This window comes from Toxotes jaculatrix, chromosome 19 (genome assembly GCF_017976425.1).
Source record: "Toxotes jaculatrix isolate fToxJac2 chromosome 19, fToxJac2.pri, whole genome shotgun sequence".
Classification (NCBI taxonomy): Eukaryota; Metazoa; Chordata; class Actinopteri; family Toxotidae; genus Toxotes; species Toxotes jaculatrix.
Window position 1 is genome coordinate 6,960,862 of NC_054412.1, and position 14,494 is coordinate 6,975,355.

The 14,494-nt window shown below is 42.2% G+C and overlaps 1 protein-coding gene across 2 annotated transcripts in view; it reads left to right on the plus strand.

Annotated features, from left to right (window-relative positions):
- Window positions 1–14,494, plus strand: part of lpgat1 (lysophosphatidylglycerol acyltransferase 1) — a 39,470-nt gene that overhangs the window by 14,443 nt on the left and 10,533 nt on the right. For both annotated transcript variants that reach the window (XM_041064844.1, XM_041064845.1), the window contains exons 4-6: window positions 752–847; window positions 3,863–4,142; window positions 8,808–8,934. In XM_041064844.1, coding sequence (XP_040920778.1) covers window positions 752–847; window positions 3,863–4,142; window positions 8,808–8,934 — 503 coding nt within the window. The remainder of the gene's footprint in view (window positions 1–751; window positions 848–3,862; window positions 4,143–8,807; window positions 8,935–14,494) is intronic.

The following is a 14,494-nucleotide window of genomic DNA, read 5'->3' on the forward strand; positions in this document are numbered from 1 at the left end:
CTCTACATTGCATAATTAGACATATTGACATACTGAGAAGCTGAAGATTTTGGCTGTAACCGGCTGTGTCTGTGAGGGCATATGTCATGGAGTACATTTGAGACGTAGCTGCATTACTTTCAACATACACGGCCCATAACTACAGCCTCTTGCTCAGATGGGAAAGCCAGTGTACTGCAAAGCTTTAGACTCCAGACTGTTGTGTCAGTTTGTAGCCGTGGGGACTGATGAATCCGTGTTTATCTCAGCATTAACTACATCTACATTTGCCACGTACAGAAGTAGCCTCTGTTTCCAGAAGAACATTGTCAGCAGCAGAAGTGAGAGTGGAAACAGAAAATCATGAGAGAAAAGTCACATTAACTGTCAAAACATGTCGCCTGCTGTCCTGCTGCTCTGTCCCAAATCATCCTGGAGATTGGCTGTGAATTTTTTAGGACGGCGGGGGCAGCTGTGATGTTGTGTGTTTGTTTGTTTCTTTTCACTCTTTTCTTTTTGTCGTTGTTGTTGTTGTTTTTTTTGGCCGGGGCTGGCACTGCACTGGAGCTGCTGAGCTGCACTGCACAAACATGATGACATGATCCGCCTCAACAACTGCATCCCTGGCCCAGTTTATCCTCTTAGCACTGAAGTGGGGCTCTGGCACCAGAGTCAAAGCCATGTGCTATTGCTTGCAGGAAACTGTGAGACTGAGTAAAACTATGTGGGGTTTGTTAGAGATGTTCATTGTATTTTTCCCTCACTCTTTCAGGTGGTACGAAAAATGATGTGGTTGATGGACCATGTGTTCAAATACACCAATTTTGGCCTAGTGTCCTTGATCCATGGGGACTTCTTCATCAGACAGGTAAGAGATCCCACCAAAGGTCTTAGCAGGTTAACTTTTTTTTTTTGCGTGTTTAATGTGTTTTTTTTTTTCACAGCCTTTTTTTAGCCATCATAAGTTGAATAAATAGCATGCTTTGCACCTACTACATGCACCACACATACATCTAGGGAGCTGCCTAGCAGGATTTTTTTTAGTTGGAATATTAACCTCAAGGCTATGTCAGCAGTTGTCGCTGGGAGATGAGACTATTTTCCCTCACTTGTCAACACCTTGTCTTTTCCCCCTGAAGGTTTGAGGATTAAAACACAGACCTTTAGGTCAAAACCTAACTCTTTCAACCTCCCGGCTGCTACTGGCCTGTTTTTACAGCGTAAAAAACAAAAGTGGAGTCACTACCCATCTGCTTGTCCCAGCTGGACAGCAGATATGTTAGTAGGCTTCCTACGGCCATGGCATCCTCTGTGAAGGATAATGGCAGTGGACAGTAGTGTGGGAGGGCTTCTCAGTCCCGCTGGGTCAGACTGACCCTTTGTTTTAGGGGCAGCTGGAACAGAGCAGCCTGCTCTGACAGGCCTACATGGAGCCTACGGGGCTCCTGCTGTCCAGGGAATTTTTTAAATATCATGCAGGTCTGAAGTTTAATTATCGACAAATGTAGGATTTTAATGTGCAAGACAGATTTGAAAGAATAATAAAAGTCTTGCAACACTTTAAACCTTTCATTGGTATGCATATCCTAAAATTTGGCCATGGACAGTTAGAATGAGATCCCTCAATTAAGTAGTGCAGACGTTCACTTTAATTATCTGTTGTTGCTGTTGTAAGGTAGAGCAGAAAAGACCTTACACTAATTCACCTGCTCCTGCTGCTTGTGCTTTGTGACATCAGTCTGATATCTGCAGACAGCTGCTAGTTAGCATTAGCCACACAGTGGGGCTGTTTGTTAACATCACAACAGTCCGATACCAATGTACCCACCATACCAGATCCAATAGGACAAACGATAGCACTGCTGATGGGTTGTCTCTAATAAAAACAAAGTGTTTGTCCACCTTTCTTTTTGTTGAAAGACAAATGAAAAAGCCTCTGTAACTTTTTTTGAGATGCAGAAACGATGGCAAGAGGGAATTACATTTTTTGGGTCATGGAAATGCTTTGCCATGGAATTTCACATCAGGCACCGTGCCGAGGGTGAAGCACCACGAGCCTGCTAACGCCCACACAGACTGTAGAGGAAGGCCTGAGCAGGCTCGATCCTTTCTGCCATCTTCCTCTCCATGTGATCCCCTCTGGCATTCATGTGTGCACATTCTTGACATCCTTCCCCAGAATACTTCACACATCCACACAGCACAGCAAGCATCTGCCCCAGCCTCCCAAGCATCTGCTGTCCACTCAGGCTGGCAGACATGTGTCCAGCCTCATTATGCACAGCACAACACAGCGTGCTTTGATGGCAGTCACACAATTACGTATTGGTGCAGGGCTTTAATTGAACTTTTTCTGGTAGCGCAAGTGTTCACCTTCACATTAGAGATGCTACAGTTCATGTTCTGAATACACTCAAATAATGCACATCACATCAGTTACCAGCGGCTCTTGGCAGGGTTTTCTTTTCAAAAATTCAGCCATCTAGTTATACAAAATCCTCACTATGGAGTCAGTCAAACTGACGAGTAAGGTAATTCTCTGTGCATATTTGAATGTTCAATTTTACAAATCTGACAGCGACAGACAGGAGTTGGGGCACAGAAACAAAAGTTTTTTGTGTTCTTTTTTCCTTTTATAACAGCCACCTTGTTAGTAGTCATGTATAATCATCTGAAAGAGCAAAAATGCTTAAGTGTTGCTGCTCTTGCTCCAAATACATTGTTCAAATAAGGTACATAAACCAGTTATATGTAGGCAAACCTCTGCACCTAAATTAAATTATTATTATTATTTTCTTTTTTTTTTCCAACACTGTTTAGGTGTATTTTCAACCCCTATCTACTCTCCTTTGATTCATTTAAATGCTTACAATGATTACTCCCCTGACCAGTGGCTACTGCATGTGCGCACTGCAGCTTTGTTTGTCTTTATTAATGTATACCCTTGGCTCCATTTGACTGAAGCATGTGGCTGCAACAAAGCTGTTTGCTTGAGAGATAGGTGACCTAAAATCAGAGACCTTCAGATAATACAGTTAAATCCATCCCCAGGTCTAAATGCAAAAACCACGATTCTTTAAAAGGAATTTAAAATGACTCTTACATAAACACTGGAGTAGATATCCTTCAGTTCACCTGGCTCTGAAAGCCACAGTAAAACCACAGCAACAGTCTCAAGATCATGTATAGGTTTGTGACGTGTCAAGTCTCCTATTTCTTGTCTCTCTCCCTGTGACTCAGAGACTTTGTAGCTGACCAGTTTTTCACAGACTTTCATTCTGGCAGAATTATCTTATCATTTTAACACTTTTTGTAGTGTTGTAAGAGGTTTTACTTCATACAGCTGCACAGATAAAACTCACGTGTGCTCACATGACACACACAGAATCCAGCCCAGCTCTGCTAATGCATTTAAAATAGCTTTTGACCAGGCCTAACTAAAAATCAATCCCGCTCCTCCTCGCCCCATCACTGCTAATGCTCTTAATGTTGTCAAGGCCATCATGTTTTGCATCCATTTGTGCCATTAATGTTGCTGTGAGTGCCCCACAGTGTTACTGCAGCTAACTTCTGGTTTGTGTTAGCTTGTTTTCATTTGTTTGGCTGCTGACAAAAAAAAAACACATCTTCACAAGTTAATGAATTTAGCATTTAATTTCAGTTGTTTTGTTTGGGATAATTAAATGGCTACCAACTGTTAGAGATAATGGCACTTGTTTTGAATGCAGTCAGCAAGTTTAAAGAATGTGCTTTTAGTTTTTGTATACTAATAGGAGCTTAAAACATCTCTAACTAGACTGAAAACATCCATACTTGTGACCAAATTATTAAGCCATCATGTTGCGTTGTGTCGACTGAATTTTATTTTCGGTTGTTCCTATAGGGTAAAGCTCACCGAGACAAGCAGCTGGTCTACCTGAAAGATCACCTAGACAAATACTATCACAGCCGTGACAGGAAGTGGATAGTGCTGTTCCCAGAGGGTGGCTTCCTGCGCAAGCGGCGGGAAACCAGCCAGTTGTTTGCCAAGAAGAACTCACTCCCCCACCTGACCCATGTCACTTTGCCTCGTCTCGGGGCCACCCACGTTATCCTGAAAACCCTGTCCGCCCAGCAGGAGAATGGCAGCGTGGGCAGCGAGGCTGGGACCCCGAACCAGACAGGTAAAAAGCACATACACACACCTAAGCTTTTTCCTTCTGGTGGGTATGTTTTAGAGGTACCTATAGTACTTGACTCAAATGTGGTTTTACATTACCTAGAGGACCAGGGATAGAACACGATTCAAACATGAAGCTTGAAATCATCACCTCTGTGTCCCATAATCCTCTGGGAGTCCTGTTTTAAATGAAAGGTGACAGGTGGTAAAGATTGCCAGGAGAGGAAAGGGGTTGACATGCACAGAGGTGCCAGAAATTGCATCAAGGTCCCTGAAACCCCAGTGGTGATTTGCAGGAGAGTAAGTTTTTCTGTCTAGAGACCAGCCCTAAATACAGCCAATGTGCAGGAAGATAACTGTGCAATTAACAAGCTTTGAGAGTGAAAATTTCTTTTTTGTCACTTTTTTTTTTATTTGTAACAATCTGAAGATGTTTCTACAAAAGAAGAAAGAACAAAGCATGTGACCAGGATAGCAAACAGTCTAGCAAGGTTAGGTTAGGATATTGTCCTCACTGTTTGTTGTGCAGGTTTTCTTAATTTCTAGGAAATGTCTCCGCTCCCAAGGTAAACATCAGATTTTCTGTCACAAATACATCCCTCGGGATGCCCATCCATTATCTGACCATTGTAGGTTCAATTTTATATGAGTTTTTAGAGATATACATGTGCTGCTGCATATACTTCAATTTTAATCAATCAATCTCATAACCTAAATTGCTGCTTCAGATTAAATATATATTCTCCCAAAATATGTTAATCAAAGACAGAATTTGATAAACAAAAATGCTATTCATGCTACCTGAATCAGGGGCCTTGTTTTAAGAGGAGGGCGAGTATGCCCTCATAACTAGATTGTGGATGTAATAATACCTGCTCAAGGTTTTACTCAGCAAAACTATCCAGATAAACTCAGCAAACCTCCCTCAGTAAAAAAAAACACAGGGTTAAAAGGGCCATAAACATACAGATACAATGAGTCCCTCATGCCTGTGCACACTGCACACTCAGTTTACCCAGTGGACTCTTCTGGCTTTGGTTCAAAATCCATTTTAAGAGTGCGCTGTGTTAATAGTAATTCAGGGAGACGTTGGGGCCAGCATTATTGAGAATGTGGTTCAGGGACTTTAGCCTTCCTCGAGTTTGCTAACACAGCTCTGTGTCCAACAGCCTCAGCACTAACAGCAAGATGCTGTCTGTTTATCCCTCTGCAAGACAGACTGTCAAACCAAAGGAGTATCTCTTAATTAGCCGTCGTAAAATTTAGCTAACGAGCACAGTGCTGTTTATGTGCTAAATTATGTGCTGTGCGTGCAGTTTTTTGTTTTTAGCTCTTCTGCTAATTTAGCACAGACCATCTCATCAGTAACTGCAGTTACATGCACACGTTTTTTCATTCTGACTGAAATCATCCAGGCTGAAGATTTCAGGGCGGCTGTTTACATGGGACGTGATTTGATACGGTCTGGTGTATACATGCGCCGACTCATTTAATCAGAACAGCCGTGTGACGTGTGCAAAAGTGATGAATACGTCATGCTTGGAGAAATAAACGTCCCCATGCGTTTACATCAAGATGGAGCTTGAGCGCAGAAAGAACACAGCCAGAAAGTAATCGGGTTAAATCGTTTACATGGTTCGGGTTGGGCCTGTTCTTTTTCTAATGGAATTGTTACTAAGGAGAATTTTTACTTTTAAACTAATAAGTATTGTTGGAATATTAACCTCCATGTAAAGGTACCTGGTGTCAACAAACACTGATGGCAGCAGAGGGTTTCTTTGTAATCTCTAGCAGGAAGGAGGATTTTTCATTCATTTCTAGTTGCACATAGTGTTTTTCCCCACCTTTGTGTGCTGTACTTTCAGTTCATATCCCAGTTTGTTCTTTATGCATGTATCCCTGTGTCCTTTCCTCTGTTCCAGCACCTCAGCAGGAGGGGAAGCTGGATGCTGCAGTAGGGCTTGTCCTTCCACTTGAATCTAGCTAATGGCATTAAAACCTAGGGCAAGAAAAAAAAAAAAAAAAACATACCCAGAAGAGCGGTATGTCCCTCACTATCCTGTGCACTGTGTGTATGTGTGCGCCTGGCTGATCAAAGACACAGCTCTGTCTCCCTCTGACCCTCCCTGATGCTCTGCAGAGGTGCCCAGAGCTTGCTGACTCACTCAGAGACAAATGGGCCACTTGGAGAAAATAGGATTTGATGTAAATGTGTGCGCCGCTGTGTATCAGCCATGCAATGTCACCCGAGCTAAATACACTGCACAGTGCAGATACAAATCACATGGGTCACTGGCCACCAGTGTAGTTCACAGCCTGCAGTAAGGCTCTGTTTGCAGCTAAGACTGATAAGGTTTATGTGTTATAAAACAGTTGGCAGGTAAGCAAAGTTCGCAGCTGTGAGTCATTTAGGGTGTGAATAAGGCTCCATCTGACCCTCAGGTAAACATGTTTGATAGCGCTGACCAATCAGAGGCCATTTTTACCCACGGTTCAGTCAGTAGGAGGGACAGGTGTGGGCAAGTGTTGTAATTGGCCTGCAGAGTGGCCTGATAGAGAGCCAGATATCTGCCAGTGTATTTCCTTCCCCTAACTGTTTACAGAAGGATACGGCCTCTCTGATGTCACTTTAAATTACCACGGCTGCTGTTATTACAGTATTGTTTGTCACGGCGTATAGGACACCAGCGATACCTTGGATCGGGGCCCCTGTTTTTTGGCCGGCTACTCACAGGAGACGATGGCTGCCTTTCAGCACACTTGGACAGAGATCTGGATCACTTTACCCACACAGGGGTGACTCTGATGTGGCCATTTCCATCAGTGCCGCTGCCTCCGAAAAAAAAATGTTCTTCAGGAATTCTGAGGCAGTGCAAGGAGAAAAGTTGTATTATTTTAGTTAGTGTTACATGTCAGTTTTAAATACCTGACAGATCAAGGTACTTCAACACATTGATGCAAAAATTATATAAAAATCCAGAGTCCTGCTCATTGATCTGCTCATTGTTGGCTAAATAAACCCAGAGATGAGAAAGTGATATGCATCACCGTATAAACGATATGGCAAAATCTGTAATGGCAGACAAAGTTATATTTTCTCATGGCTTAAACTGCAATATTGCCAAGCTCCATATTCTTAGAGTTCTAAATGGCTAGTATTCCACATGATTTGGATGTTGTTGGTTGTTGTTGACAGCACTGTTTGTAGAGAGGAACTGTAACTGACAAGGTGTTGTCATTGACATTGTGTACCAAAATCAAAGGAACTGTCTGGTTTCCACTATTTTCTCTGTGTTGTATATGAGGGGAATGGTTGGTGTTTTGACTTGTTAGCAACATTTCTTGTTTCACTGCTGCTGACCCTGGCAGAGACTAATGCATTGAGACTGATCACTTGTAAAATGTAGCTTCACTTTGTCACACAGCCACAGCATGTTTACTTTGCATAAAGGAGCCAGTGTGCTCAGATGGGGAAGTGCTTGCGACACAGGAATAGCAGACTGTAGGGGATGTGACATCAGTCCGGCAGTCAAATATGCTGCACTGCTCCACAACAGCCTCATTTCAGATTTGCCCGTATTGACCGAGCCTGCTGGTGTTTTCTCTTTCACATTTGACGAGCTCGTGCAGAGCGTTCAGCTTCCATGAAAACTCCAGGATTTTGTTAATGCGCTTGTTTGCTATCAAAACCCACAGTCAGATCTTAAGGTTGTGATCACTTTCATCTCTCTGGAGGTGGAGCACCTCTTGTATGTTTCCTAGCATTCAGCACTCCCAATACTGACACACACTGACATACTGTGGAAAGTCTCAGCGTACGTCACACAGACAAACTGTGTGCGTTGGTGTCAGCGTCCGTCCTGCAGGTGTCGAATAAATAACAGGCAGAGGGTTTAATGTATAGAAGGTACATTAGCCTTGTCATTCCCCTCTTTTTTGTTTATTTTCATTTATTTATGTGCAGGTGAGTGCAGAGCTGACCCTGCATAATGTACATAAATACTTGTACACATCTACCCTGCAGCTGACTCCTGACTTTGCCACGTGCCTAGCATTCCCTCTCCCATCTGTCAACTCTCTCCTTCCTGTCTCACTGCTGTCTTCACCCTTCTTTTCTCGTTTTGCACCTTTCTCTCTGTCTCACCCTTCCATGAATTATAGGTAATAAAATAGAATTACGAAAGTGCATTTTATAGCAATTTATTGGTAAAATAGCATGTTATGAGGGACTGGCTTTTGAGGTGAGAAAAAAATTTTGTTTACTGTGACTCATAAATGTAGCTGCCAGCCAAATTCTGGAAAGTTGGGGCTTCAGCTGGTCCTCCACCAATCACTTTGCCAGGTAACCAGCCTTCATTTGGCTGCACTGCTATGTTCTAAAAATCTCCAGGGACAGATACCAGTTATAGACACTGTCCTCAAGATGGATGATCAGGGTGATGGCAAGCATCTGACCTATTGAAATGTCACTGAATCTCTACCAGCTGCAGGGCTGCTGTGCTGCTGAATGATCTTTACGTCTGAGCATTGAGACTGTCTCTGTGGTGATTATTTAAATATGGCACACCTAAAATATTATGTGAAGTTTAGTTATGTTTTAGCTATTTATCTCTTTGTCTGTTCTTGTTGTCACAACTCATTTTCTGTGCTTGTGTTTCTTCCATGACAGGCAACAAGCGTAAAGGCCTGCAGTGGGTAATAGATGTGACCATAGCGTATCCTAAAGCCAGACCCATGGACATCCAGACCTGGATCTTTGGCTACAGGCCTCCTACAGTCACACATGTACATTACAGGTAAGGATAAAATGTTTGTCATTATGTCCACCTTTCACTTTTCCATCTGAGGTTTGTCCTATCTTAGTTTCCAGAACTGTAATTTGTCATTCACATGAGAGGGAACACCAGAACCATTATTGCTATGCAAATTCATCATGTTGCCTACATGCAAAGAAACTGCATCACATGAAAATGTACCACATTACAGCATGAAGTAAGTGCAACGTAATGTTAGCAGACTCTGATCATTTTAAACTTTTTAAATCTGTATTGGGTTTTTTAGGTCATGATTACTAATAAAGTGTTAGTTAATAGAATAGCAGTAGCTCTGCTCAGGTCACACTCATGGTCTCATACCCCTCCCCATGTCTATGTCAACAACACAGAGAAAAACATAAATTCCTTTCATGAGAGGAATCATGTTACCAGGGAGTCGCATCATAGATATATAATAGAGTTAGTCAGTCACTTACGTTTGGTACACAGAGACTTTGAGACTCCATACTACTCATGTGTATCACTTTACCAGCCCTCACTCATACAGAGGTAGAACTTACTGCAGATTTTTAAGTCCACCCACTGATAAAAGAAGTTCACTGCAGGAAAACCCAGCTTGCATACTTAGTGAGTCAGCAGAACACACCTGACAGTAAAGAGATTATATGTGCCTTCACGTGTGACAAGATTCAGCAGCAGCTGTACATCTTGAACATTTCGGTCATTATGTTGTTTCATGTATTCAACATGTTTCCTTGCTTTTCTCCCTCTCTGATTGGAGACAGCTTTGGATAAGGTTTTTTTGTATTGGCATTAAAAACATGACCTTAAATTAGAATTCAGGGCAAAGATAGAATATTTATTTCACGCCTGCCATTACATATAAGCAATGACATTTTTAAGCATCTACAAGCGGGACTCAAATGATTTTCAGTCTCTGCTGCAATGCTTTAAAAAAAAATTTTTTGTGCTGAAAAAACACATTAGTAGATCACCAAAAAATAGTCAGATTAAGACATTATTTAAGCAAAAATGCCAAACGTTCATTGGTTTTACCTGTTCAGCTGTGAGGATTATCCTCTGCTCTTTGCCACATATCGTAGTAAACAAAATATTTTGGGTCAAGCAGATTTGAAGATGTCAAACATTTTCATATTTTACAGACAAAACAATTATTTGATTGATTGATTGCGAAATTTGCAGATTAATCAATAATCAAAATAATCTGCAGTTCTCCTGTATTTGTACAAATACTTGACTGTGTAGATTACTGTGAATATTCAAGCATGTAAAGAAATTCTGCTTGGTGAAATTGCAGCATAACATTTCTGGGTTTTTATAACAACAGGACTTCTCACAAACAACAAGAGGGTAGAAGCTAAGCTACAATGCTCACAGTCACCATCCTATATTCTGTAGCTAAGAATATCACTGCTCTCATGCAAAGCAAATGCATTGCCTCCTTCCATGTTGCCCCGCTCTCACTGCCCTCCAGGTTCCCCTCTGTTGCTAATCCATCCACTTGAGGATATGATGGAGGTGGGCCAGGATTAGATTTTCTGTAGACTCGGTTCAAGATAAATGTGGCCCTCTGTGCATTGTCTTGACAGGGTAGATCATAAGGGATGTATCCAGGCTCAAGCAGGAGTGATCAGGTAGAAGTCATTGTGACCCTTAATGTTCCCTTGCACCCCTGTACAACCTCCTCGCACAGCTTGTGTGTGTGTGTTACGCCTCTGTGTGCAGGGTGGGATAGGACAAAGTTAAAGGTGATTTATGAACCCTGGCTTGCCGGCCCCTCTCAGGAGGCTTCTCTGCCCACTTGGACCGAAGCTAAGGACTCATTAGGTCTGTAATTAGACGAGCAGAGGAAGCGCTAGTCCCACCCCACCTCGGGGACTCTCTAATCAGCTATTGACACAATCAGCTTCCCTCGCTCAGTCAGCAGCTCCGCATCCTGGGGACGGACAGGGAGGCACCCAACCAAGCTAAAGGCACAGATGTTCCTGTTCCTAGTGTGCACACTCGGTTCTAACCGTGTAGACGGCACTGAACGTAGAGGGGGTAGGCCCATGCTGGTACAGGTGCAGAGTCAACAACAGGATTAATCTGCCCCCTGATCAAGGGAACACTGTGGGGGAGTGAGCAATACGATGCACTTTGGTGATGCAGATAGGAGAGGCGGCTAGACGAGCGTGCCACCCTACGACCATGTTTCTGCTGTGTCCGTTTAGGACAGTTTCTGCAGTGAGTGCAACATTTTACAGTGAATATCGTAGAACTTTGAGAGCTAAGACTTCACTACACAGTGCTTTAATCGCTGAGCTTTTGAAAGCAGACAGTGATCGTGAGAACAAAGGTTTCACCAGTCCACCTAACCAGTCACAGTTCACATTCATATGAAACAGGTCTGTTGAGAAGAAATTACGCTTGACCATCGGTTGAAGTGTTTTGAGAGTACACATCGGTCTTCAAGCTGTTCCAAGACTCAGTGTTACCTCTTTTATCTGAAACTTTTTCAATGCCACGAAAGGACAAAAAACAGGTTTACTTTAGTCGGGGAAGGTCAGGGATTTTGTTCTCGGGGGAAGTCAGGTGAATTTTTCAAATAGGCCACTTCACGGGTATACACTACAAAGTTGTTTGGTTCCGTTGCATTAGATGGTTGTTTACAGCTCAGCTGTGTTGCAACTTGGTCATGTGCAAATTGAAAAAATACTAAGCAGCAATTAGGACTTGAGTGTTTTACACAAATTAAAATAAATACCAGCCTCACTTCAAAATACTTGTGGTAAAAGTCCTGAAATTGATAGTTATCAGAAAACATGCAGAAAAGGGGATCGTCAGACCTGCTGTGACACCAAACAGAGAGTCAGCCGCCGGCCCTTATCGGTGATTCAGCATATTGAATCTGCAGCGGAGGCAGTCGGTAAGAGGGAGCTCTCTGTCTGTTCAGCTTAGCAAATCAGTGATTTCACCCATTTAGTGTGGTGTCTCCTTATTTTTTGCATCCGCCTCTTCTTTTCTTGTCCTGCAAGCAGAAGAAGAGCAAAAACCGTTCAACCACCAGATGAGCATGAAAATGTTTGGCTAGTTTGTTTTATCTTTTTTGAGATGCTGGATTTTTTTTTTTTTTTTCTTTTTTTTGTTTGTTTGTTTGGTTTTTTTTTTGGATTATAAATGCAGACTTCCGACTTGTCATTTCCTCCCTCGCAAGCACTGAACATGGTTGTATCTCGCATGCCATTTAGTCATGGACTATATCCTTTGTGGTGCAATTTAACAGAAGAAGTGTTTGATCAGTGCTGTCATCTTGATGTGTTGGGGCCTTAAATGCGGCTGTTTCTCTGTGAATTGACCTTGATAACAGGCCGCCTTCCTCCTGCTGTGCTATCGTTTCATGGGGCTGTGTAGATTACTATTGTGCCTGAGCCTCAGCTTCAAAACAGTCAGCTGAGTATTGAGTAATATTCTAGATGAATCCACATTGAGCGCTCTGCACTTTTTATTTAATCCTTCTACCTCCCTCTTTCTGTCCCTGCCTCCAGTCCTCACCCCTCAGCTCCACCCTCCTCCCTCGCCATGTCTCCTGCCCTCTCTCCATATAATCTCAGCCACACAGACTGCAGCATCATAAGCCGTCTGTGAATGGCAGATGGGAGAGCTAGGTGGGTGTACAGAGGCCGAGCGAGGGCAGTAGTGGGTGTTAAATACGTTGAAATCCTTTTCTTTTAAAATGCACCTTCTCCTCTCTTTTTTTCTGCTGCTGTGTGCGTTTCTGAAAGCTGCTGTTTGAAAATATCTGAAAGGTGACATGATTTATGGAGTCAGAGTCTGCCTGGTCATCACATGCATGCTTTGGAGCTGCACACCTGGCTTTCTCCCAGAGACGAGGCACACACACTGTACTGTTGAGCTTGCAGCTGTACATACGTCTTTCTTATGATATGAGGCAGATTTTTTTCATTTAAAAAAAGTTGCAAAGTCTGTACTTACTAGATGTAAACCAAACACTACATTTCCTACTGTTTTTTTTTTCCCCCCACTATTATTTCTTTAAGCAATTTGCGTTTATTGAGGTCACTTCAACACCTCACCCCAGGATCAATATCTCTCACACTGGTGTTTTACCTGTGGGTGTAATGAGTGGCTTGGTGATTAAAGATGGTGTCTTGGGATAATGAATGAGTAGAGAGATTTTTTTCTCCAGAGCTTAGGATCTTCAGAGGACTTGTGTCACCCTAGAAACCCATTATAGGAAACATCCCCCACCCATTTCCCTGTACTTCATTTGATGGACAATCCTCCTCAAGAGTTGACAAAAGTAGTACTACTAGTAAAAGAAATAATACATACGTGTAAAAGTACTCCTTTACAAGTAAATGTCTTACTTTTAAAGTCTTAAATAAATGCATGGAACATGGTACTATCAGTAACGCAAACAACTGCTACAGTCAATCAGTCTAACTTTATTTGTATAGCGCCTTTCATGCAGGTTAGTGCAATTCATAACAAGCTGATAATTAAGCGGTCCAGATGTGCCCAGTAAAACAATATGAGATTAATGAGGTGAAAGGTGAAAATATAATAATAGAGTTATAGATAAATAAGAAGTAGAAAACGGTAAAACAGGTAAGTGACATAAATCGATAAAGTGCAAGGAAATCACTTGATCACATTTTGTTTCATCAAGCTGATTTTAAATACTTTAAGTGTTTGGCTGTTTAATCTGCAAACCTCATAAAGACAAAGTAAAAAGTACAGAAATGTTATAGAGTACTAGTACAAGTAGTACCAGTAGTACCGTACAAGTAGCATAAAAAAAACGAGATACTCATGTAAATCACAAGTACCTTAAATCTTTGTTAAAGTACTGTAGTTGTGTAATTGTTAAACGTGTAGAGATAAGAAATATTTGTTGGCTTGTATCTGAATGATAACATGTTTGTTCTTCTCTGGTGTTTGAGTTGACCTCAAACATGAACCTTCACAAACCGCAGCAGTGTGTCCTGGCATCTGTGTGCTATCAAGTTGGTTCAGGGCACATAGTCCATATCTACCCGTGACAGTCTTTTTTATGGGCCCTTACTTCTGACCTCTGCTCTCATAACAGGTTGATGCTCCAGCGCTAGACTGTTATTAACCTCTACATTGGACCTCCCACACCCTATGTCTCTTTCCTGTGTCCTCAAATGACAACAGCGACACCCTGTCAGAGGCACACGGGCACAGTGACAAGGTGAAAGTGTGTTCCTGCCACGTAGACACAAAGATCAGTGTGGGAATGAAAGCGGGGACACAAACACGCTAATGTTTTCTGGTCACTGAAGCTCAAATACAAAACAGATTTTTAGGTTGCTTTCTCACCTGCAGTTTGGTTCGTCTAAAATATACCAAGGAAAAACATACAGGATATACTCTGCTTACACAAATCAGTAGAAGTCCCAGATAAAACCAATATCACAAACTGTTGTATGGCCAATGTGCCACATATTGTGATTTGTGTAGTGAGACCTCTAGTTTCAAATGATTTGCAACTAATGGTGGTCAGAATGTAATAACTTTTGTCCGTGTCAGATAA